The 23,997-nt window shown below is 41.3% G+C and overlaps 2 protein-coding genes and 1 long non-coding RNA gene across 3 annotated transcripts; all 3 read left to right on the top strand.

The window, feature by feature from the left end:
• Window positions 1-1,438: 1,438 nt before the first annotated feature.
• Window positions 1,439-5,467, top strand: LOC140927532 (uncharacterized). Its single transcript, XR_012164563.1, has 3 exons — window positions 1,439-1,981; window positions 3,825-4,001; window positions 5,370-5,467. It is a non-coding gene; the product is annotated as an uncharacterized lncRNA (long non-coding RNA).
• Window positions 5,468-6,601: 1,134 nt separating this feature from the next.
• On the top strand, window positions 6,602-19,005 carry LOC140927533 (uncharacterized). Its single transcript, XM_073377199.1, has 2 exons — window positions 6,602-6,702; window positions 7,211-19,005. Exons 1-2 carry the CDS (start codon window positions 6,648-6,650, stop codon window positions 15,979-15,981), a joined length of 8,826 nt encoding a protein of 2,941 aa, XP_073233300.1. The 5' UTR covers window positions 6,602-6,647; the 3' UTR covers window positions 15,982-19,005.
• A 1,455-nt stretch (window positions 19,006-20,460) lies between these two features.
• LOC140927534 (actin-1-like) lies at window positions 20,461-23,298 on the top strand. Its single transcript, XM_073377200.1, has 3 exons — window positions 20,461-20,901; window positions 21,357-21,467; window positions 22,173-23,298. Exons 1-3 carry the CDS (start codon window positions 20,647-20,649, stop codon window positions 22,935-22,937), a joined length of 1,131 nt encoding a protein of 376 aa, XP_073233301.1. The 5' UTR covers window positions 20,461-20,646; the 3' UTR covers window positions 22,938-23,298.
• Window positions 23,299-23,997: the final 699 nt, after the last annotated feature.

The following is a 23,997-nucleotide window of genomic DNA, read 5'->3' on the forward strand; positions in this document are numbered from 1 at the left end:
GTTCAAGCAAAGATAAAGGAAGAAAAATCAATAATTCTTCATTTCTTGTTTCCATTGAAGCTTTAACAGACATGAACGAATTAAAGGACATTGTTCTTGCGGACAAAGTCCGTTTTTTAATGCGAAACAAGTACGAATAAGCTAGCTTCCCAATCAAAATAGAGACGGTGCACAACGTTCAATTTGTCTAGGCCCGTCACCACTCAAAATGTTACGGAAGTGAAAGAGCAGAACTGAACTGACATAATTCTGGCCAGGAGATGGCATGCACCCTAGCGCAGGTACTCTCTTATAAATGCAATATGAGAATGTGCCGCCTCAAAGGGTTTGGTTTTTGGGCCTACACGGGTATACAGTTCGCCCATTTTGGTACGAAATCGGGTATGGTTTTCGAAAGTACGAAAGCGTATGAACGTTGTTATCGATTCAATTCCAAATGAATAAGAATGAAATAGAAGTATGCGAATTCGAAATGCATTTGAAGAATTATTTTCTTTGCCCTTTAATGTAAGAAATGATGACATAATTTCTGCCTAAAGGCGTGGTCTGAAAACGGGTATGAATTTTAGAGGTCTGGTCAGAAAACGAGTGTGGAAAATGACATTTTTTGGTCTGAAATGGCCGGTGAGGATTTGGAGGACCAGGCGGCACACCCCCAACAAGGATTCCCAGGAGTTCCCCCCCCCCCACCCCCCGCGCAGGTCGTAATGGCAAGCCATGTGGAAATAATGAAAGCGATTTCAAATGTTGTTCAATCAACCCTGACGTTAATTTTAATACCGTAAATCCTCTATTAAGCTCCCCGGGGGCTTATATATTTCAAGCCCATATGAAGGGGGGGCTTAATAGAGACGGGGGGCTTGGATAAAGGTATCAATTCTCCATAAAGAACTAGAGTACAAAGTGGAAAAGCTCAAGTACAAGAAGTTTTAGGTCATGCAGCCGAGGATCAGAATCAAATCCGATCTTCTAGTTGGTAAGTAAACCATCCTGGATCAGTCCGCACGAAGTTTTACAGTCGTGATTGATTAATACAGTCTATCATTTATTAGTGAAGATTAAATGGGGGGGGGGGGGCTAAATAGAGAGTGAGGGCTTGTTAACTTTCTTTCCCTGATAAGGGTGGGGGGGGGGACTTATCAGAGGGAAGGGGCTTATTTGAGAGGGGGGCTTAATAGAGGATTTACGGTACCTGCATTCGCGTTTGCATCTCTTCTCCTTCCCCAGCCACGACCTCTTCCTTTGCCATAATTTTCCCTGCGATCCAGGGATAAAGTTCATTCAAGGCAAACCTGTACTGTACCTCACTATACTTTCATTATGGCGACAATATAAGTTTGTTTTGCAGTAAAAGCTAAGAGAAAAACAGAGCCACTAGTTATCCTTTAAAAAGAATTCCACGAGCTTTAAAATGTCCGCCATGTTTTGCCTGTTTCTCGGAATTTCAGGAAGTGGTTCTCAGAATCTAGTTTTGATGCATGATTGGCCGATACGATTAGAGCTAGTTGTCAGTTTGAAGCCCTAGCGAAGGGGAAGAACGGATAGGACCATTCTCAAATGGTTTATGGAAATGTAAAAACAATAAGCAAAATCATTTGGACGCATTTTTATAGCGCATACGGTACTTGCATCGTAAGACTGGTTTCAACATTATCTATCGCTGGTTCCTTTAATACTGGTAAGTAAACGTTGGATGTCAAAAAACTGACGCATGCCGGCAACATGCATTGGACTTGCATTCCATCATCTATAATTCCACTGTCCAATTACAATTTTCCCTCATTGGTTTGAATGTCAACATCTGCTTTGAATCAGCAATTTTGGAGACGGTTTCTCAGAAGACAGCTGGATATTTCAATCGCCATTGCGATTTTAAGGAAGCATTTTCACATTATTTACTCAGCAAGAATTGGACAGTGGCGGAAAGGAAAACTGAGGCCTACCGGCTTCCTCAAGAGCCATTTCTTGGCGGCTAGTACAGGTATGAAATACCCTTAATTCAGTATATTTCCTTTGCGTTTGCCTTAAGAGGATGAGTACAAATCAGGAATGAACAACAGGTACATGTATGTCGGAAAGACATCAGCTTCCCATTTTGTTTCACTGAAATGATCGGACTGATCGGCTTCGCCTTACTTTTGATTTTGTTTCCCAGCATCCTCGTTTAAATACTTCCGGCGTTTAGGACTGATGTACTTGTCTTTCTGCATTTTAAAATCGAGCAATAACCTTAAAATTGATTCTATCGAGTCTTTTATTCCACAGTGATGAGAATTTCCTTTCTTTTGAAAAGGCACTCTTAATAATCTATTATAAAGCCTTTGTGCAGAACACTCGATGAGCTTAAGAAATATTACGCACAAGGTTACATGTGGTAAAATCATGTTGTGTCTCGTATTTAGAGCCTTTTCCTTGAACATCACTACCGCAGATCCCTTTTCTCTATTGTTTTTCTCTCGCTTGTCTTCACAAATCTATTTTGTTGCTTTATTTTTTAACATATCGCCACTGCTTTGTTCTACTGTAACTGGACCCTGACTGGGCCATAGGGAAGTAAGGTATATTAATCTGGGGTACTGTGTAAACTTATAAGATCTTCCTCGGGTTATTCTGCATCACTACTATCCATAGCAGTCGACATAAACAAGTTCAGCAACAGAACAAATTAAGAAATATCCAGTATTATAATATTCGCTCCATAGTTCAGTGAGTGTATGACTGAATCATTTCATAGTCGATCATGCCATGAAAAGCTATATGGAGACTGCCATGAATTACTTGCCCTTTTGCGAGCAGACAAAGAAATAGGGAAGGAGCAGCTTCTCAATTTTCACTGCCAAATAAGGTCAAATACAACTATAACATACCACCATCATGCACGCTCTGTTCGCGTGCAAAACTGAACTTTTGACTGCAAACTGCTTCGTTCTTTGACACTGTAAATTATTCAGCAAACTTGATGTACTTATCAGTCACCTTGTATTTTAAATGACATTTACTTTTGTTTTGTTTTTAGCCTACAGTCTATTGGATCTTATTTTATGGGAGGCCATATCATTCAAAAGTGGTACGAATGCTCTATTGATGATCAAAATCAAGATCGCTATCGGATTGAGTTGTTCGATCGGTCGTTGAGAATGAAGATATTTATGGTTGAGATTATCGACTTATTAATGAGAACTACGATCGCTATTATCTAAACAGGGTTTGTATACTAGAAACACAATCGCTGTGGTCGAAAGAAAGATCGGTAATGAGCTCTGAAGATCTAAAGGACCGAAAAGAAGAGGTGTCGATTGGGAATCCAGAATGTCAAATGCAACGATTGAAATTATCGATTTTGGCGAACAACTCAATCATAGCGATCGTGATCTCTATCATCAATCGAGCATTCGTGCCACTTTTGAATGATATGGCCTCCCATATTATTTAATACATACACAATTGGTGATTCTGGTATTTTAAGCAGTCTGAAGTCAAAGTTTTGATTTTTGGTTTTCCACTCATTTGTATCGCTGATGTAACATTCACAATCTTTTTCAAGGCTAAGCGGTACGCTATACTGCTATAAGCATGCATGCAAGTAAACGAGAAAAGAAAATCTCCTGGCAGAAGCAGAAAGGCTCTTGGGTGGGGAGGAAGGAGCGTTGCGTGACGACACCAAAAACGGTTGTGTAGCAGTCTAGGGTTTACAAATGTAGGAAGAAACTCCAATTTTTCCACATAGTTAGCGATTTCATGCAAAGGGTTCCAAATTTCCTCTCGCATGGACGAGTAATTTAGAACTCTGATGATTCCTTTTGTACTACCGTCTGCCATTTCAGCCGCAGATGCTGTGTAGTAATCCCCCAAGAGAAGAGGAGAGGATCAACCCACTGAGTGTACAAGTTTATTCAGCTTTTTTCTTACTCTACGGATAAACGCTTGTCGATACAGCACAATGGCTTCCAACAAAGGCAAATGTAAAAAGTCTTTCAATAAACGCAATAGGGATTCTAATGGTAGGTGATAGGTTACCATATCAACTATCATATATAGTGCTTATACAAACCAGGGGGGACAGCGTGAGATTTGGAAGTTGTACGCAAGCGAAGGAGAAAAAAAGTTGTAGCGACGAAGGCAGCCTAACCTAGGGGTGACTTTAGGCATGCTCCCCCCGAAAATGTTTCAATTTATGGTCTCAGAAATACCCTTCCAGCGTTTTCCTCGAGACATTTTCAGTGAATTAATAAGCAGGAAAATGCAGTAGTTAGTTGTTTGTTTTACCCATCTCTCGTGTTCTTGGTAAGGTACAGTGTTTAAGGAAAAAGTAGGCCAGTGACCTCATCAGAATTATGGAATAATAAACAGTAAAAGAGATACTGTATTTCCTCGAATAATAGCCGTCCCTCCATTAATCGCCTCCCTCGAATAATCGCTCCCCCACCCCTCTCGCCATCTTCTCTTTCTTTTAAAACCCTCTCCCTGTCAAGTTGAAGGGCAATCTGATCCAGCAAAACTGATCAGTCATGATTCAAGCTCTGTAAATTTATCAAAGAACCAAATTTGCACACTTGAAAGCTCATGTTCAGTTTATTCGATGCGATGATTTTTTTATTTATATAATGGGATAATAAAACAAAATATTTAGGGCACGGCTTTTATTGAGCAATATTTGAAATAATCGCCGGTTATTATTCGAAGAAATACGGTACTAACACAAAGACGTCAATACAGTGCGAAAAATGTATCAGTAATCCCGATTTAATGATGAAAAAAGGATTTTTAAACAGGCGTATGCGCGTATATGGACGCTACGCTCCTGCAAACTTGCAGGACCGTTCTACGCTGCAACGTTACTGTGTCGCACTGTATATGAAAAGTAAAGTGTTCTTCATTCAATTTAAAAAATGTGTCAATTCATTTTAGGATGACCTATTTTAAGGATTGATGAAGTAGATACATGAATAGAAAGTGACAAATTGGGATCGCGAAAATTACTTTTGGTTAAGATGGGATCTATAATTAGTTACACAATAGACCATAGTGGGATGGGGCCCTGAGAGGCCAGCGGCACATACTGACAGCAAGGGGAGAAATCAGTGTACTGTGGATAAGTATCGGGGAAACCAATTGCATCATTCAATGGGCAGAGATCATGGATAGCACTGACGACAAAGGCCAGTTCAAAAGCCGTACATGGCCAGCATCGACCGCCAGGACTTTCTTCTTTACAGACCAGGGAGCTAGTCCCGGTGTTAGTCCTTTTTGAGAGCATAAAACAGTTGTACAAACTGTAATCCACTGTTGTCCTTTATGTACCAAATTATCTAATGGGGTTGGTCATTCTGAAATCATGTCTCGCGTTATATGTTTATAATGCATTTTAGAAACCGATGAACCACGGGAACAAGCCCAAGAAGGAAACGAAAACCCAGCAACAATTCAAGGCGCCTGCGGGACGTCCGCAAATGCAAACCGAGGTAACTGGTGTAATGCACCTTAAACAAAACATGGATTGACAAGGAAGAGACAGGCATCAAGGCCAAACTATTAAACAGTGTGGGTTGTTTGGGTGCAAGAGACTGAATATCAATAACCGGTCTTGCTGGATTTTGGGTGTAACTAAAATCTGCTATTTGTTTAGAGGTTCTGTAAAAGTACCAATTATACTGAACTCGGGTTTCGTATCATCTGAAGAATTATGGAGATCGAGGAGGGTGTTTCCGCCTCAGCGGTTTTATTATTAATTCAAAATAATTCCTAGTTTAAAAACAGGCTAAAACATGCTTGTAAACCTCTATCTATGTTAAGTTCATCTTCGATAGTACATGTTCATCGGCAAGTTTAGGAGACTAGGGACTAGATATAAAGGGTTGTTCAGTGCTGCAAATATTCTACAAATAGCAGAGATTGTCTTCTAGCTGTTTATGCTGTGTTCTTAGCCAAACGTTCGCCTATTTCTCCCTTGTGAAACGAGTAAAATATTCCGCCATTTTGAATCACTACCAAAATAACTGAACCTCGTCCCCAGATTTTCTGGGTTAACGGTTCAATAATTTGGCAATTTTGCTGCACCATTGACGTCATGGGTTCAATATCGCAAAATTCTTTCAAATTTGGTCAACGGTAGCTGGTTATGATGAACATGCGTATAATTTAAGCCAATCAGAAGCAGAGAAATATTTTGAATGAATCATGAATAACAGCGGTTATCGCATCTTAGAGCTGCTCTCTCTAGACTTAAATGCTTGAGGCTTTACCTCGGAGTGAATAACATACCGAGAAAACCTAGGCCACTTTTTTGTCAAAGACAGTGAATAGCGCCGCTGTAACTTTTGAATAGAAATTCTTGAGTTGGTGACATTTGCCAACCATTGGTCTTCATATACCAGTGAAAGGCGTTTATAGAGTTCCATAGGAATTATGTGCGAGTACCTATGCAGAAGCTCGTGTTTCTCTGGGTTACCGATAAGCAGAGTGTCCTTCAGAAGAGCAGAACATAACGGGTATTTCCGACTCAAGCACTAAAATTTAGTTCTCAAATCCCGTCCCGTGGTATTCGCCATGTTTTTTTCGTTTTAGTGTGTATTGAGTCTGTCTTTCTTTCATTCGAAGTTGACCACCTCAACAAGCAAGGAAACAAAGGACGCGGGCGAGGAGCACCGATGAGCCGTGGAAAGGAACAGGTGACGGCTTCAAAAGGAAAAGGAAAGCATTCAGGTGAGAGAAAATATAAACTACAGGTTTCTGCTTGGAACAATCTCCTCATACGACTTGTGACTGTTTCTAACTCCTGAAATTCACTGATTCTATACACCCACTTTTTGAGGATTAAGTATGCCAAGTACAAAATAGTGAATTAGTAGGATTAGCTTGCAATGTTCAGGAAGTTCATTGAATCTTCGTAAGTCAAAAGCAATCTGCAGTAACCTTCGACCCGAAAACATTTTGTATATGTATATACATATATGTCTGATGCGCAATCCTTTAATGCACTTAGTTAATACCTCTATCCAGTCTGACAAGCCAAGACCTAGCAAACTGGTCTGTACAAGTCTCTTTGATTCCGTGGAAGAATGTTGAGTACACTTTGCTTGTGATAAAGTTAGGAATATATGAAAATCATAAATGTGAACTGCGGGGTGAAGAATTTTATGAAAGTAGATCATCCCAGATCATCACATTGCTTGTGAGTCACTTAGGAAATAATTGCGTTTTTTTAATACAGATAAAACAAACCAAGCTCAAAGACCTGGAAGACCAGGTCCCGTGAACAAAAATACTGGTTCATCGGCACAACAGAATAGACGGCCCTCCACACATGAAGTGTTGCCAGAGAAAAACGCCTTCTTCGACCCCAAGGCTTTAAAATCAAAGGATAGTACAGAGATAGTACACATGCTAAACGAGGGCATACTTCATTTAAAGTTCCTTCTTCGAACAAAAGATCAGAACCACAACAACGACGAATTCATCTGTGATCTTACTTCTACGTTGGGAAAGGCCTGCAGCGTTCCACCAGGCGAAAATCTTAACAAGATTCTGGCCACACTTAAAGGCTCCGCTTTCTTTAACTCAAAAATTCCCAGTTTACTTGATCGCCTTCAAGAGTCAAAGGCCTTAAATGACCAATTATCTCAACAAAGGTTCATTGAGCATCTCATTGAAATCTTCATGAAGTACCTGACACATTTGCCTAGTTCATATGCTGACCTACCTTACACTCAGTTGAAAGCAGCCTTAGATCAGTCAAGTGTTCAAAACAAAGAAGAGCTGCAGACGAGGTTGGATGAATTTAAGCAAGCAAGAAATGACGTCATCAGAGGAGAAAGACAGAGGCATGGGAAACGCTTTGTTAACAGGGCAGGGGAAAAGCCACCAAACGATTTTAGAGACATACCAATTTGTCCCGAGACCAAAGAAATCACAACTCAAGAAAAACCTTTCTTACGTGAGAACATTTCAAGGGGAAGGTACGAAAACGCCGAGCACTACCTTGATGTTCAGTTTCGGCTTCTTCGAGAAGACTTTCTTGAGCCACTAAGGGAAGGTATTCGCGAAATCGTCCTCAGAATACCTAGACATGAGCGCAAACAATTGATAAAATACTACCGAAGCGTTAAAATTGTCGGCAAGGAGTTCACGCGGTCTGGGATCATTCATAAAGTGCACATCGATATTTCCGGTTTAGATACCAGCACATGGGCACATTCCAAAAGATTTTTATTTGGTTCATTTCTTTGTCTTTCAAACGACAACTTTAAAACTATGCTTTTCGCAACAGTTTCTGATTGCGATGCAGAGAAAGTGAAGGAAGGACGAATCGACATCCGATTTATCGAAAATCAAGACGTTTACGGGATCGAGAGCCGCAACTGCGTTTACCAAATGGTTGAGTCCCCCGCCTATTTCGAAGCCTATCGGTACGTTCTTAAAGGGTTACAGGTATTAGACGAAACAACCTTACCATTTAAAAAGTATCTGGTCGAGTGCAGTGCAGAAGTTGACCCACCAGAATATCTAAGGCGTGATGAGAGTGAGGAGCCGGTATATTATGACCTCGGCAAGGCCCTTGGTGTGCTAAATAAATCGAACACCACAGCACCTGTACCTGTTCTAAATCTTGAGGCTTGGCCCTCCGTTGCAGCACTTCCTCTCAATAGCTCCCAACTCGAAGCGTTAAAGACAGCGATTACAACCGAATTTTCTGTCATCCAGGGTCCACCGGGGACAGGAAAAACTTACGTTGGTGCCAAAATCGTACGTTGCTTGCTCGAGAACCGAAGTGTTTGGGATCCTCTACGGGACACACCGATGCTGATGGTTTGTTACACAAACCACGCTCTTGATCAATTCTTGGAAAAGGTGCTAGAATTTTTACCTAGCCGAAACATAATTCGCGTTGGAGGAAGGTGCAAAAGTGATAAACTTGAGAACTGCAATCTGAAAAAATTTACTTGCAGATACAGACTGGACGCCAAACGTGAAGAAGTGGACAAGAGGTTGCGGCAAAATGACATAGAAATGAAAATATCGAAGCAACTGCTTGAAAAGGCAGACGTCCAACTTTTAGAGTTTGAAGACGTGGAACAACTGATAAATCCAGCACATTTACAGCAGCTGTGTAATGCTAAATTTCCATCCAAGGTGGCAAACGAGAGTCGCACTCCGAGCAACACCTTCAAATTGTGGCTATGCAACAACAAAGAGATGGGTTGTAATCAAACGGCAAAGGCATCAGCCCTTGAAAAACATGCTGGAAATGAAGAACATGAATTGTTTTATCACGAAACATTGTTCACAGAACCACAAGATGACCGCGAAAGATCCCTTGCAGAACCTTTAGCAGCGGTTAATGTATCAAATGACGAAGCTAAACCCGATCTTCCACCAAAGATGGGCATCTCAGAACAGAGAACATTAAACAAAAATTCGTACGAGCGTGGGTTACCATGTGATTTGTCGGATGAACAGCAAAATACCTTCCTGAGTCAACAGATGGAATTCAACGTCTTACAAGACGTTTTACAATTAAAGTACAGTAATTTCGAACATACGGCGTTAATAGAAGGCGCTGATATCATTCAAAGAACTGAACACCCGGAAGCAGAGGGCAGATTCAGTGATGGACATGTTGATGAAAAACGGGAGGCGGTGGAAGAGACTATCGCAATAGAAAGGGAAGCGGATTTGATACAACAACAGAGATGGATACAAGGCGACGAAGACCTCTTGCTACCTATAACAAAAGAAACAGATGACTTAATACGTGAAGAACAAAATAAAAGAGGGACGAATGAAGAAAATGACGAGCAATACTGGACACTTGAAACGCATAAGAAAAAAGGCAAGTCACATCTCTGGATGCCAAACGTCGACGAAAATTGTGAAGAGGACGCTAAATTAAAAGATGAGGAAACGGGTGGAACATTTTCTTCAAAGAAAAAGAAGAAACGAAGGAAGAAAAGGAAGAAAACAAACGTCCCTCTCACTGAGGATATTTACTCTAAACAAGATGATCTAAGCAATAGAGAAGTGATGTCCACCGAGGAAGTGACTTCTAGCTTAATAAAAGGTGACTTAATACGTGAAGAACAAAATAAAAAGAGGACAAATGAAGAAAATGACGATGAATACTGGACACTTGAAACGCATAAGAAAAAAGGCAAGTCACATCTCTGGATGTCAAACGTCGACGAAAATTCTAAAGAGGGTGGCAAATCAAACGATGAGGAAACGGGTGGAACAGTGTCTTCAAAGAAAAGGAGGAAAGCAAAGAAAAAAAAGAAGAAAACAAAAGTCCCTCTCACTGAGGATATTTGCTCTATACAAGGTGATCTAAGCAACAGAGAAATGATGTCCACCGAGGAAGTGATGGGCATACAAAACATCTGGAATCTATCGCAATCGGATCGACTTCGATTATACCTCTTTTGGATCGAAAACTACCGTGAACACTACAGAATAGAAATTTATCAAGCTGAACAGGCGTATGAACAGCTTCGCGAAGAATTACAGGAAGTCCAGTTTGAGGAAGAGGAACAAGTTATGCGTCAGGCGACCGTTGTTGGAATGACAACCACAGGGGCGGCTAGATATCATTCAGTTCTCCAAAGGATAGCTCCTAAAATCGTCGTTATCGAAGAAGCTGCCGAGGTGATGGAAGCCCATATTATCACTTCTCTTTCGCACAATACCAAACACACAATTCTCATTGGAGATCACAAACAACTCCGCCCCAAAGCGGCTGTTTACGAACTGGCGCGGAAGTACAACCTGGAGGTCTCACTCTTTGAGCGAATGGTGTTGAACAGCATGGACTGTAAACGCTTATCTATTCAGCATCGCATGCGGCCTGAGATTGCCACACTTACAAAAAGAATCTATGATCATGAAATTGTAGATCACCATTCAGTTTGCAATTTCCCGCCAATATCTGGCCTTCGCCACAATCTTTTCTTCATTAATCACTGCCAACCCGAAAAACTAATAAGAGGTTTACAAAGTTACTCTAACCATCACGAGGCTGAATTCTTAGTAGCCCTTTGCAAGTACCTCCTACTTCAAGGATACGAACGAAAGCAGATCACAATTCTAACAATGTATACAGGTCAGTTGCTGCTTCTTCAAGAGAAAATGCCACGACGAGCTTTTGAAGGAGTCAAAGTTTGTGCAGTTGACAACTTTCAAGGTGAAGAAAACGATATTATTCTTTTGTCGTTAGTAAGAAGCAACTCGGAAGATTGCATCGGCTTTTTAGGCGAGTCCAACAGAATCTGCGTCGCCCTGTCACGTGCCCGCAAAGGATTTTATTGCATTGGAAACTTCAGTCTACTAAAAAGCCAGTGCAAGCTTTGGAAGGAGATCTGTGATGACTTAAAAACAAAAGAATCCATCGGTGACAATCTACAGCTGGTTTGCAGGAGACACAACAACGTAACGAATGTAAGGTGGGCACGCGAGCTAAAGCAGTGCGAACTTGGAGGATGTACAATGCCATGTGGAGACCGCCTAGAATGTGGCCATGCGTGCAATGTGCTGTGTCATGTCTCGGACGTTTTTCACGCAGAGGGCCGTTGTTCAAAACCGTGCTTCAATTCGTGTCCCAGTGGTCACCAATGTCCTTATAGATGTCATTACCCAAGAGAGTGTCTCGTGTGCACCTTTCCTGTGTTAAAGACACTTGCCTGTGGTCACGCACAACCTCTTATGTGTTGGATAGACCCAGTCTGGTCTGGATTCATCTGCGAGAAGATGGTTGTAAAAATTCTCCCTTGCGGACACGACAAACCCATGAAATGTTCCCAAGATCCCAACATTTTTAGCTACTGCACTAACAGCTGCACGAACGTTTTGGACTGCGGCCACACCTGCTCTAGGAGATGCAAAGAGAAATGCCAATGTAACACGAAAATAGAAATTCAGTTGCCATGTAACCACAGGAAAATAGTCTTCTGCCGTGAGAAAAAAAAATCAATTAAGTGCAACGAAAAGTGCGAACGAGCCTTGAACTGTGGGCACGCATGCTCAGGGAAGTGCCATGAGGAATGTGCAACTAAGCTGTGCAAGATCAATGTTTTGAAAACCCTTCTGTGTGGCCACCAACAAATTTTTCGTTGCTTCCAAGATCCCCAAACCGTGTTTTGTTCTCTACCTTGTCAAAGACAGCTGAATTGCGGTCACAGCTGTCCTTTTCCGTGTGGCCGTTTGTGTCAAGAAGTTCAGTGTAAAGAGTTGTGTCGAAAGAAGTGTCCAAGAGGTCACCCCTGTCAAAGGCAATGCCACTTTGGTTCATCCTGTTATGAGTGCACAGTGTCAGTAAATGCAAAGTTTCCCACATGTGGTCACAACGTTAAGGTGCCCTGTTTTATTAACCCAGCTACACTGACATGCAATAAGCCATGTGAAAGATTGAGAGTCTGTGGACACCCCTGCAAAGACATATGCGGCATAGACTGCGAAACTCGACCATGTCAGACACCTGTAACAAGAGTATTATCATGCAAACATGTTGTGGCCCTAGCTTGTCAAGGAAATACTGAAACGTTCATTTGTAAAACTAAAGTTGACGTACCTTTGCCATGTGGACATACGACTTCGTTGGAATGTCATGTAGCAAAAGTAGGGTTAAACGATGTTTTGTCGATGGAAAAGGTAGGAGACGAATTGCGTTGCGGCCATAAAGTCACCCTTTCACAGTATTCCTTCCAAGAAAAGGTGGAAATCACACTTTTTTGCGGACACAAGAAGTTTACAACATCCTCTAGGAAGCAAGAACAATTTCAGAGCGGAAGATGTAACGCAAAGGTGAAGAGAAGACTACCTTGTGGTCATGAAAAGGAGATGCAATGTTCGGATAATGCAGACAGAGTATTCTGCGATGAACCGTGTGAACGCATTCTCCCCTGCAAACACCCATGCGGAAACAGATGTGGTGATGACTGTGCAAACTTTAGATGTGTTGTCGAGGTGAAAAAGGTTTTGAGGTGTGGGCGCCATGATGTCAGTTGCTTTTGTTATGAGGATGTTTCCCAACGTATTTGTTCAAATCCGTGCACTCGGAGTTTGCCTTGTGGCCACCAACAAATTGTTCGTTGCTCCCAAGATCCCCAAACAGTATTTTGTTCTTCACCCTGTCAAAGAAAGCTGATTTGCGGTCACAGCTGTCCTTTTCCGTGTGGCCGTTTGTGTCAAGAAGTTCAGTGTAAAGAGTTGTGTCGAAAGAAGTGTCCAAGAGGTCACCCCTGTCAAAGGCAATGCCACTTTGGTTCATCCTGTTATGAGTGCACAGTGTCAGTAAATGCAAAGTTTCCCACATGTGGTCACAACGTTAAGGTGCCCTGTTTTATTAACCCAGCTACACTGACATGCAATAAGCCATGTGAAAGATTGAGAGTCTGTGGACACCCCTGCAAAGACATATGCGGCATAGACTGCGAAACTCGACCATGTCAGACACCTGTAACAAGAGTATTATCATGCAAACATGTTGTGGCTCTAGCTTGTCAAAGAAATACTGAAACGTTCATTTGTAAAATTAAAGTTGACGTACCTTTGCCATGTGGACATACGACTTCGTTGGAATGTCATGTCGCAAAAGCAGGGTTTAACGATGTTTTATGTATGAAAAAGGTAGGAAACAAATCGCGTTGCGGCCATAAAGTCACCCTTCCACAGTATTCCTTCCAAGAAAAGGTGGAAATCACACTTTTTTGCGGACACAAGAAGTTTACAACATCCTCTAGGAAGCAAGAACAATTTCAGAGCGGAAGATGTAACGCAAAGGTGAAGAGAAGACTACCTTGTGGTCATGAAAAGGAGATGCAATGTTCGGATAATGCAGACAGAGTATTCTGCGATGAACCGTGTGAACGCATTCTCCCCTGCAATCACCCATGCGGAAACAGATGTGGTGATGACTGTGCAAACTTTAGATGTGTTGTCGGGGTGAAAAAGGTTTTGAGGTGTGGGCGCCATGATGTCAGTTGCTTTTGTTATGAGGATGTTTCCCAACGTATTTGTTCAAATCCGTGCACTCGGAGTTTGCCTTGTGGCCACCAATGTCCTGGAAAATGCCATGAGAGATGCAGTGATTATAAGTGCCAAATGTTGGTTGTTAAGAATCTACCTTGTGCAGGAAACCACTCTCTGAAAATGTTGTGTAACGACGACCCCAGTATCGTGGAATGTCGAGCGCGCTGTGATCGTAAATTAGAGTGTGGTCATCGATGCCCTGGAGTTTGTAGTCAAGCCTGTGGAGCAGTCATTTGTAGACGTAAGGTGGTGAAGGAATATGGTTGTGGCCATAAACAACGAGTATGTTGCTTTGAAAGCAAAACTGCTATCTGCAAAGTACCTTGTCCACGTCGAGAAGGATGCACACACAAGTGTAAGGGATTATGTGGAGAGCCATGTTCCAATTATCCCTGCCAAGTTCCTTTGGTTAAGACCTTGCCCTGTGGTCACAAGGTTAAGATGCCTTGTAGTTTATCTATTGATGATGTACAATGCCCTGTTTCTTGTCAGACTGAGCTGCCGTGCGGTCACGAGTGCTCTGCAACTTGTGGCGAATGCAAGCAAAGGGGGTCACATGAAATATGCCAAAGTCCATGTAACCGAGTTCTCGTTTGTTCACACCGTTGTCAGGAGATGTGCAGCAAGCCATGCCCACCTTGTGCTAGAAAATGCAGTCGACGTTGCCCTCACACAAAATACTCCCAACAGTGTTCAGAACCATGCAGACCTTGCATAAAACCATGTGATTGGAATTGCCCACATTACCAATGCAATAATCCTTGCGGAGAGGAATGCGACCGTCCTCGATGTGATGCACCCTGCCCCAAGAAGCTCCCTTGTCGCCATCCTTGCCTTGGTCTGTGTGGAGAAAACTGTCCCACTCTGTGCGCCATTTGCCACGCTAAAAGGCTATCGTCCATGATTGGCCAAGGAAGTTTTAAAGCAACAGAAGCTACAAGATATCTGCAGCTTTTAGATTGTGGTCATATTGTAAAGGTTCAAGAGATGGACGAATGGATGCTGCGTGATGTGGGAGATAACGTCAGTCAAATTCAGTGTCCTAGGTGCTCTATTCCGATTACCTTCAGTTATCGATATGGAAATATCGTGAAGAGAACCCTGAGAAACATGGAAAATGTCAAGAATCAAATACGTGAAATTGGAAATGAAACCACCAGATTTACTAGAGAGCTTCTGATAAAACTACGTCACCCCGCAAAAGGAATTCTGACTTTAGCTGACAAATTGTTAAGGCATTCAGGCTCAAAGGAGATGGATAACTTACAAATGCACTCCATTCCCTTGGTTTTTACACTGAGAAACAGCCTTCTTATCATCCATCAAATTGAGAAAGCGTATCTCATTTTACAAGCAGTTGAAAAACGCCAAGATCAGCTGCAGCTAACGGATCACTCAAGAACCATCAAATATGCTTTAGAAAAGATCTCAGACTACCTCACAACCCCTCAGTTTGATTTGGGAACTTTGAGCCAACTGTATGAACATACAAGAACGTTTACCCTTTTCGCGTCGATTTTAGAAGCTCAATGCCAAGCGATCACTTGCTGTCGATCTTTTTCCAGCATTGGGCTATCGCGTTTAAAAAGTGCTCAAGAAAAGTTCGAATTATTTATGCAAGGGAAGATTAAAGTCCTACAAAACGAATGGCTGGAAAAAATTGCAGCTTCTTTGAGGAACGAAGTCGACCTTCCACCCCTTCTACCCGAGGATCAAACGGAATTCAAGAATTTCCCAAGCTATAATACCAGGGTGTGGAAATTGTGCAAACTACATGGTCAAGTGTATTTCACCACATCATTTTTGCGCGAAGGAGAAGATGTGACCGAGATAAGTGGCTGCAGACAATGCGATGGCACAGATCACTATGACAATGACAAAATACTGGATAGGAGGCGGAAAACTGGCAAGTCATCAGTTATCGAAGAAGAAAACTGTTTCAAGCACAAGTTGCAGTCACGATGACGACTTCTTAGAAAACCCTGCAAATGAGAACATTCTCATCAACTTAACAAAGTGTATACATCTAAAATGTAAACTAGTGGTACCAAACTGATTATTCAAGCCTCCACAGGGCTCGACCAAGCTACCGTAAAATTGCGAAAATAACCTCTCCATGTATAGCCCCTCCAAATATAAGCCCCTTAAACTCGTAACGCAAAAACCCTTCCGATAAATTGCCCCCCTAAATACAGGTCCCCAGAGACTTATACTCGGAGACTTCGCTCAAATTCAAAATAAACCAAATCAAAAACACATAAATTTTTGCATTTGCCAAGTAACTATTACGTTTGCCAAATTATTGAGGTCAGAAAAGTGTCAAAGTATATTGCTGTTTACGTTGTTCACTCTTCAGTCTTGGCTTGGATTTCCCCGGTCCATATAGACAAAGTACTTGCATGGCTGAGCTTTAGAAAGATCTAAGTCCTCAAGGCGAGTTTTAGTAAAAACCTGCTGCAAATTCAGGGCCGTAGCTAGGATTTTTGTAACGCGGAAGGCATTATTGCGACTGCCGAAGGCACGAGCCTTGTGTGGGAGGCCTCGAATAACTGCTTATTTCCGAGGTCCTGTTAATTTGAAACACACCGTATATCCAATCACTAGAAACCTATAAAAAAACTCTCCAGTTTGATTTTCATTCCTTTGATGTTGGCAGCATCTAGTTGGTTCCACGATGAATAAGCATCTCTGGGAGGCCTCTAGAACGTGTCCATAGCTTTAGACGACGCAGAGCAGAGAAGGATCATTCGCAAGAACCACTACCAACTGGTGTGGTGGGGAAAATTTTAAAGAATTTGCAGAGTGCTGGTAGCTATTTTCACGCCCGTGGACCAACCAATTTCTCGGCCGCGAAAATGGCACACGATTGCAAGTGGCAATCAAAATAAATGAGGCTAAAGAAAACAGATCCATCCACAGACTTGACTGAGGTCTGGCTCGACAGGTCCAGGAGGGCAGGAGCTGCCCCTCCCCCGCTAGCTACGGCGCTGAAATTATTGACATAAATTTCTTCCCAACTACAAGCTAGCCCAAATGATTTTGAGATGAATATTTCCCTCCTAATATAAGCCTAGCCGATTTTGAAAGGGGAATTTCTCTCCGTATATAAGCCTTTCAAAAAGGGCCTTTGAAAAATATAGGCACCGGGGCATATATTCGGAATTTTACGGTATACCATTTATCATCTGTTAACCGGTTATAATTCAGTATTTTCTTGACAAAATGACCTCTTGCATGAGTAACGTAACAGTTTTAATCCAAAGTAAAGTACAACAGTAAAATTTACCGCCAGATCACGCATTACCAAAGCCAGACGTCTCTTGGTAAAGGTTATGTAGCGCTAATCCTAAACTAAAATAGTAAAGTGAGAAAGTTAATTACTTACTATGACAAAAACAAACAGAAAAATAAGCCAATAAATAAATAGGTTACACCAAGAAAGACAAGCTGAAAGTAACAAGTAATAGTATAACAGTACGTTAAGTATATACGGGCGGTTCAGAAGATATAATGATTTAAAAAGAAATAGCACAGGAAGATTGCTACGTACTTTAATCGTTATTTCTGAACGACCGAAACAATGGTTATTAAGTCAGTAATTCAGCGGGTTGATCCGATCGCTTCTAGAATTGAACTTCCAACAATTTTTTTGTAGTATATAACGGCAGGAAATCGAATGGCTAAAAAAATGAAAAACGCAGTTTCTTTGAGGAACGAAGTCGACATCTAAAATTAGAACCAATACTACCAGATTGTGTAGACGTGTATACTATAGTTGTAGCGTTCGCCTTGATTGGGAAAGACTCCTAGCTGTCATGTTGCTATTATTACCATAAAAGGTCCAAAGCAGGACATTACTGTGGTGCCTTATTGTTCGCACCATGTACGGGAATCTTGCTTGTGGAATCTGGAATCCGGGAAAATCCGGAATCCTGGGCTTTTAAAATCCACAATACCACTCAAGGCAGGATATTTTCAATCATATTCAATTAATTTTTTGTTATCAAGATGCAGTACAACGTGACTATCGTAGTTGTATTACTCAAAATAACAGTAGTTTAAGCTTCAAGATACTTTGTTTTTAGCTCAGCCATAAAAACGTACATTCATCAGATCTGACAAAAACCAAGCGCTGGAAACGGCAGGAACCAACGAGCACTTCCCCTGTGCCCATACAACAGCATTCTTTACAGGCAGATGTATATAAGATCGATTTTCCTACGAATTTTGAATATAACAATGAAATGTCTTACAAATCAGTCATCAAAAACCGGAGACTAAAAGATAGTATTTCTGGTGTTTTGATAGCATTTACTTCTTCTTTTTGTAGTTATCGTGCTATGGATGCGCGCGCATAGCGCACGGTGCCTCCAATTTCGAGGGAAAAATTGCTCAAAAATGATACTAAAAATAACTTGATCTGTGAAAACGCCGTCGCACGAATTTATGGCAGTTGCACCCTCTGGCTCATTGGACTCCTGTTAAAACCATGCAAGTTTCATGTTCAACACCCCCTTCGACCATGGAAACAAATATAAGGAAAAAATTAATGTTTTTTAATTCTTTGTAAATTTAGTTGAAAACTGAATAAAACCAGAAGCATATAACCCCTTCTGATAAAACTTAATCTTAACCTGTCTTTGTTTTAGTACGCAGAAATTCGCAGGATGTTACAAAATGTGTGTGAATTTGCTCGTATCCATGATCCACTGCATAGACTCCCAACCGTCACGTGATGAAGAATGGCCAAAAAAGAGGGAAGAAATGAAAAGTGGAATATTCCTGTGAAGGAATACAAGATTTTTCATTGATGATGAAAGAATCCATTTTTATCTCTGGCATTTAACAACATGATATTGCAATTTGCACTTAGACTTTTAGAAAAGCAAAAGGATTGATAAGTATTTCTTTTTATACAAAACTCACATTCAAATCCAATGTCAGTCGCACTAAACACGCTCCACCCTGTTCTGTACAAGTTTCCGAGGGAAAAAATCACTAAAATTGTAAAAATTGTAAATTGTAATTTGTTTACCCACGGATCACTAAGGAGTTCGTAAGAACTCGTTGAAATGTGTCCGTGCGTTCCAGATCGAATTGGAATTTCAAAGCTTTGGTTTTTAAGGAGAGGGGAAAACCGGAGTACCCGGAGAAAAATCTCTCGGAGCAAGGGAGAGAACCAACAACGGAGACAATATTTTTTTGACCGAAGTGATATATGATGCAGAAAATAAAAGTACTCAATTTCAGAATTACTTAAGGTTAATTATCGATACACACACCATTGAAACACTTCCAAGTCCAAGGGTACTTGAAAAAGTGGTGTGTTCACGTTGCTGTGCAACGAGTGACGTCCTCGGGTACCTGTTAGCCTGCGTAGCATGGCGGTTTTGGTTGGGTGCGCAAAGTAAATAAAAGCGGGCGAGGGCAGAGAAACCGTGAGGAGATTTGGGCATCGCGGCTTGCCAGGCCTCTCGTTCGCGCTCGCTTTGCCCGCGTTTTTGTGGCTTCGCCCCTCAGTAGTGCTCTCAAAAAAACCGCCATGCTACACAGGCTAGGCACCAGCAAGCCGTGAACACAGCCTTAGCAACACTCGTCAAGATCATCAAAACCACTGTAAAGACACTGAACTCACTTTCTGTGTACTAGTCAAACAACATAAAATCCAGGCTGGTCAGCACCGTAATTTGAACTTTTTCTATGTACAGTATACAGGGGCACCCAACGACCGAATGCTTCAACGCACGCCAGAAGTGTCTCAAATGATTTTCACTGTGCTTGAGAGGCCTCTTTGGTTAACTTGGAGTTGCTCCAAAAACTATTTATCTGTTCCGATGTGTTGGGGAACAGTGGTTGTCACGAAAGTCTTAGGTGGCTTTTTCGTCTCATCCGCTAGTGTTAGCTACCCTTATGGGTCCGGTCGTAAGTTTGAGGACATGAAGTAGCCTTGCTTTCATTAGAAAATTATAAGGGACGTATTGTCTCTATACCGAAATTTTTAGGAGACCTTTTTGAACAATAATCGTAATATCTTGGTATTGAAAAGGGCAATAGCACAACTTCCGAAAATAGTAGAAAGCTATTAGAAAACCTCCGGATATCTTAGACGAATGGAACGGTTATCCAGAAATTTTAAGCTTTTCTTAAGCTTTAGAAATTTCTAGACAATATTTGCTCCTTCGAACAGTTATTGTGCAGAAAAAAGTCGCCGGGTGCCCCTGTGTATAAGCCCGACCATTCGCAGCCTACTTCCTAACCCACGAGAGAGACAAAACAGAAGGCAATTTTTTGGCTCTCTTTTTGTGTGTGTTTTATTTGACTGGGGAAAGAATTGGAGTTTTGGAGAGGTAAGGTGGGAGGTGTATAGAGACTCAGGATAGTCAGCATTCCACTGTCCAGGAAGTCCAAACAAAAGATCGTCTCATAAAAAATCGGCCTTGACACCACTTGTACGTTTGACATTTTTAAGGCGATCTTTGTTTCTCCATCAGCAATGACTGCGAGATCTAAATGCTGTGTAACAGTGTGTGTATAAAATGGTGATAAAATCTGACATGATGACGTGAACTTCCGTTACCCTTAAAACGGTCACGCACGCATTCTACCACGTTTTCGACACAAAAAAAGATTATGGCCGATGAAAAGATGGCGATAGTTATAGACAACAGCTCTTGTACTACAAGGGTTGGTTTTGGTGGAGAAGATGCCCCTCACGTAACGTTTCCCTCTATCGTTGGTCATCCTAAACACTATGACCCGAGGGTTGGCAAAAGTTGGCTACACTGCTCCATCGGCGACGACGCACTCGTCGTGAAGAGGAATGATCTGGATTTGTTATATCCTATCAAAAATGGCATCGTAACAGACTGGGATGAGATGCATTGGGTAATGAAGCTTTTTGAAAAAGAGTTAGAGGAGCTGTGGAACGAACTCAGTAATCTCAAACAGTGGGAACCGTCACCAAACTGAGTGACGAATTAAATAACTGCTCAAAACATGAAAAGAAGACCTATTAACACAGCAAATAAAAACAGGAGAAACGTATGGGGAAACTTGAAGAAGATTGAAGCGGATTAGTTGTTGTGGTTTTCGAACACTTCTAAGCCTTACAGTCTTTTGTTGTTTGTATCGTTTCATATGATGCTTGGGAGACATGTTTGACTCGGAGCTGTAATTTTGCCATTCACAAGTTATTTCGAAAGTTCCATGGCGACTAAAGAAGTGTAATTGGCAATATTAACAAAATGAACAAGACAACCGTGACACAGCCCCTTTAATTTCTTGGCGTAGATTATTGTAGACTTATTTTAACATGCATGGCTTTGTTATCTACGATGCAGATTTGGGATCATATTTTTAACAAGGCGTTTGCTGCAGAAACCAAGGGCTGTCCCGTTCTACTGTCAGAGCCCCCTTTGAATCCAAAAGCTAACAGAGAAAAGACTACTGAGGTAAAAACCATGATCATGTATATAGTCTGAAATGTCACACGTGTGACATTTCAGACTAGATCATGTCTCTGCTTGTCTTATAAATGTATATGAGGACTCCAATCAAATTATTCCGGGTTCTATTTAGCCCGGATATTGGGCAAACGTCAACATAAACAAGAAATATAAATAAATATAAGTCAGACTGCTCATGTTTGAAAATTCAATGATAAATTGCTATGGATCTGCGTGACGCAAACGTACGGCATTATCATCACACAATCTATCCCTCACGAGCTTGAAGACTGCGTGACAAGCCTATATAAAACTACAAAAGCCATCTCTCAACAATGGCCCTAAACTCAAATTAGAACGCACTCTTTTAAAGTGATGTACCTCCTCCCTCAAGGGTTCTTGAACTAAAAAGTACTTGTTATTCACGCCACCCTTGCAGATTCTCTTTCCTGTCCAATTCTCTTCTTTTTCCATTTTCAAATAAAATGAACAATTACTAAAACAATACTACACGTTTATCATACTCGAAATCAACATTATTGTTAGTTTTAAGGGAACCTGTTTTAGAGGACACGTTTTGTTTTAAAAGAGATCACTAGAGCATTTCAGGGTGTCTGAGAAGTACGGGTTCTAATTTATTTATTTATTTATTCATCATTATTATTATCTATTGAAAACAAAGTTTGAATATGTATCCCTTTCTGTGATCAGGTTATGTTCGAGACATTTGATGTGCCAGCTTTGTACATGGCAACTCAGCAAGTGTTAGCACTCTACTCTGCTGGTCGTACAACTGGTCTTGTATTTGACATCGGAGATGGTGTCAGTCATGCAGTTCCAGTAGATGGAGGTTACTCTCTTCCACGTGCTATTGTTCGCCTTGAATTGGCTGGTAGAAATGTGACCGACCACCTTGGAAGTCTACTGAAACATCGGGGTTGCTCATTCACAACCACAGATGAGTTAGAGATACTGCGCAAAATTAAAGAACAATTTTGCTACGTTGCTACAGACTTTGAGCTTGAACTCAGCACTGCTGATTCCAACACAACAAGCTATGAACTTCCTGATGGTCACTGTGTTGATGTCGGTTCTGAGAGATTCCAGGCACCTGAGTGTTTGTTCAAGCCTTCCCTAATTGGAAAGCCAGATATGCCAGGAATTCACAAGATCACTGTCGATGCTATTAGAAAATGTGGTGTTGAATTGCTTGCAGATTTGTTTCGAGGCATAGTGCTGACCGGAGGCTCGAGTTTGTTCTCTGGGATACAGAAGAGGATGGAGAAAGAAATACAGTCTCTGGAAGTTTCACTTACTAGAGCTCGAGTCAGTGCCACTCCTGAATGTCAACTGGCTTCATGGATTGGAGGCTCAATCCTGGCCTCAGTCACATCATCCTCCAAAGACATGTGGATTTCAAAAGAAGAATACGATGAGACAGGTCCGACTATTGTTCATCTTAAATGCTTCCAATGACCAAATTTTGCTTTTATATCGCTGTATCAACCCTTAAGTTTTTTAGTGCTGTTCTAATTAGCAGGAGAGGTAAGGGATGGCATGTGAACTGGGTGGCGGAAATTAAAAATTGTTTAAAGCATGTATCTGGAGATATAATGAAGTAAAGGTAAAAGTGTACAGTATATGAACAACATACCGTAAAATTCTGAAAATAAGCCCCTGGGCTTATATTTTTCAAAGGCCCTTTTTGAGGGGCTTATTTTTGGAGGGGCTAATGGTCGGAGGGGCTTATCTACGGAGGGAAATTTGCGTTTCAAAATCGATAGGGCTTTCCTTATTGTTGGAAAGAAATTTACCATTTTTTCTTTGTTTTGCTTTGTATTTGAGGGTAACTTCCAAGTACAAGCCCCCGGGGGGGCTTATATTCGGAGGGGCAATTTAACGGAGGGTTTTTTGTGTTACGAGTTTGGGGGGCTTATGTGGAGGGGCTTATTTTCGGAATTTTACAGTAGTTTGTCATATGCACATACTTGGAATTTTCCAAGTAAACAGACAGATAACAGCCTTGTTAATGAGCAGTTTAGCCAAATACTGTCTGAAATTGTCAAATCTTCCTCTTTCATGCCAATGTTATGCATGAGTAAAACAGACTGTCTAACATACCATACAACAAAAATGTCTCTTAATCCTTGATGATCACCTTGTCCCGTCACAGGTAGCTCAAACTCTCTGAGTCCACTGAACTTTGTTATGTAATCTTGGTGTTGTGATGGCATCGTTTTGAAATAGTAAGAATTTGCATGGAGGAAAATCATGTGATTTACAGTAAAATTAAAAATGTTAATAGCTGTGGTCACACTACAGACTTTTACTTATGTAAAACTGATTTACCGAGGGCAAATTCATCAAAAATTTCCCGAGGTAAATTCATCTCGGGTTTTGTTTTACCTAGGTAAAAATTCTGGGAAGATCACACTACTGATATCGGCTCCCAAAGTTTTCACACCAGTTGAATTTTTTGGAGCGTAAATTCAAGAAGGCAAAATGCGCAGGGATATAGCTGATCAAAGAGATGTTT

Source organism: Porites lutea, chromosome 2 (assembly GCF_958299795.1).
Source record: "Porites lutea chromosome 2, jaPorLute2.1, whole genome shotgun sequence".
NCBI classification, from domain to species: domain Eukaryota; kingdom Metazoa; phylum Cnidaria; class Anthozoa; order Scleractinia; family Poritidae; genus Porites; species Porites lutea.

Excerpts from the sequence above, each read along its gene's own strand:
- LOC140927534 (XM_073377200.1), top strand. The coding sequence starts at position 20,647 with ATGGCCGATGAAAAGATGGCGATAGTTATAGACAACAGCTCTTGTACT. Across the intron at positions 20,902-21,356 it reads ACTGGGATGAGATGCATTGG|ATTTGGGATCATATTTTTAA; the intron begins GTAATGAAGCTT and ends TCTACGATGCAG. Across the intron at positions 21,468-22,172 it reads ACAGAGAAAAGACTACTGAG|GTTATGTTCGAGACATTTGA; the intron begins GTAAAAACCATG and ends TTCTGTGATCAG.
- LOC140927533 (XM_073377199.1), top strand. The coding sequence starts at position 6,648 with ATGAGCCGTGGAAAGGAACAGGTGACGGCTTCAAAAGGAAAAGGAAAG. Across the intron at positions 6,703-7,210 it reads AGGAAAAGGAAAGCATTCAG|ATAAAACAAACCAAGCTCAA; the intron begins GTGAGAGAAAAT and ends TTTTTAATACAG.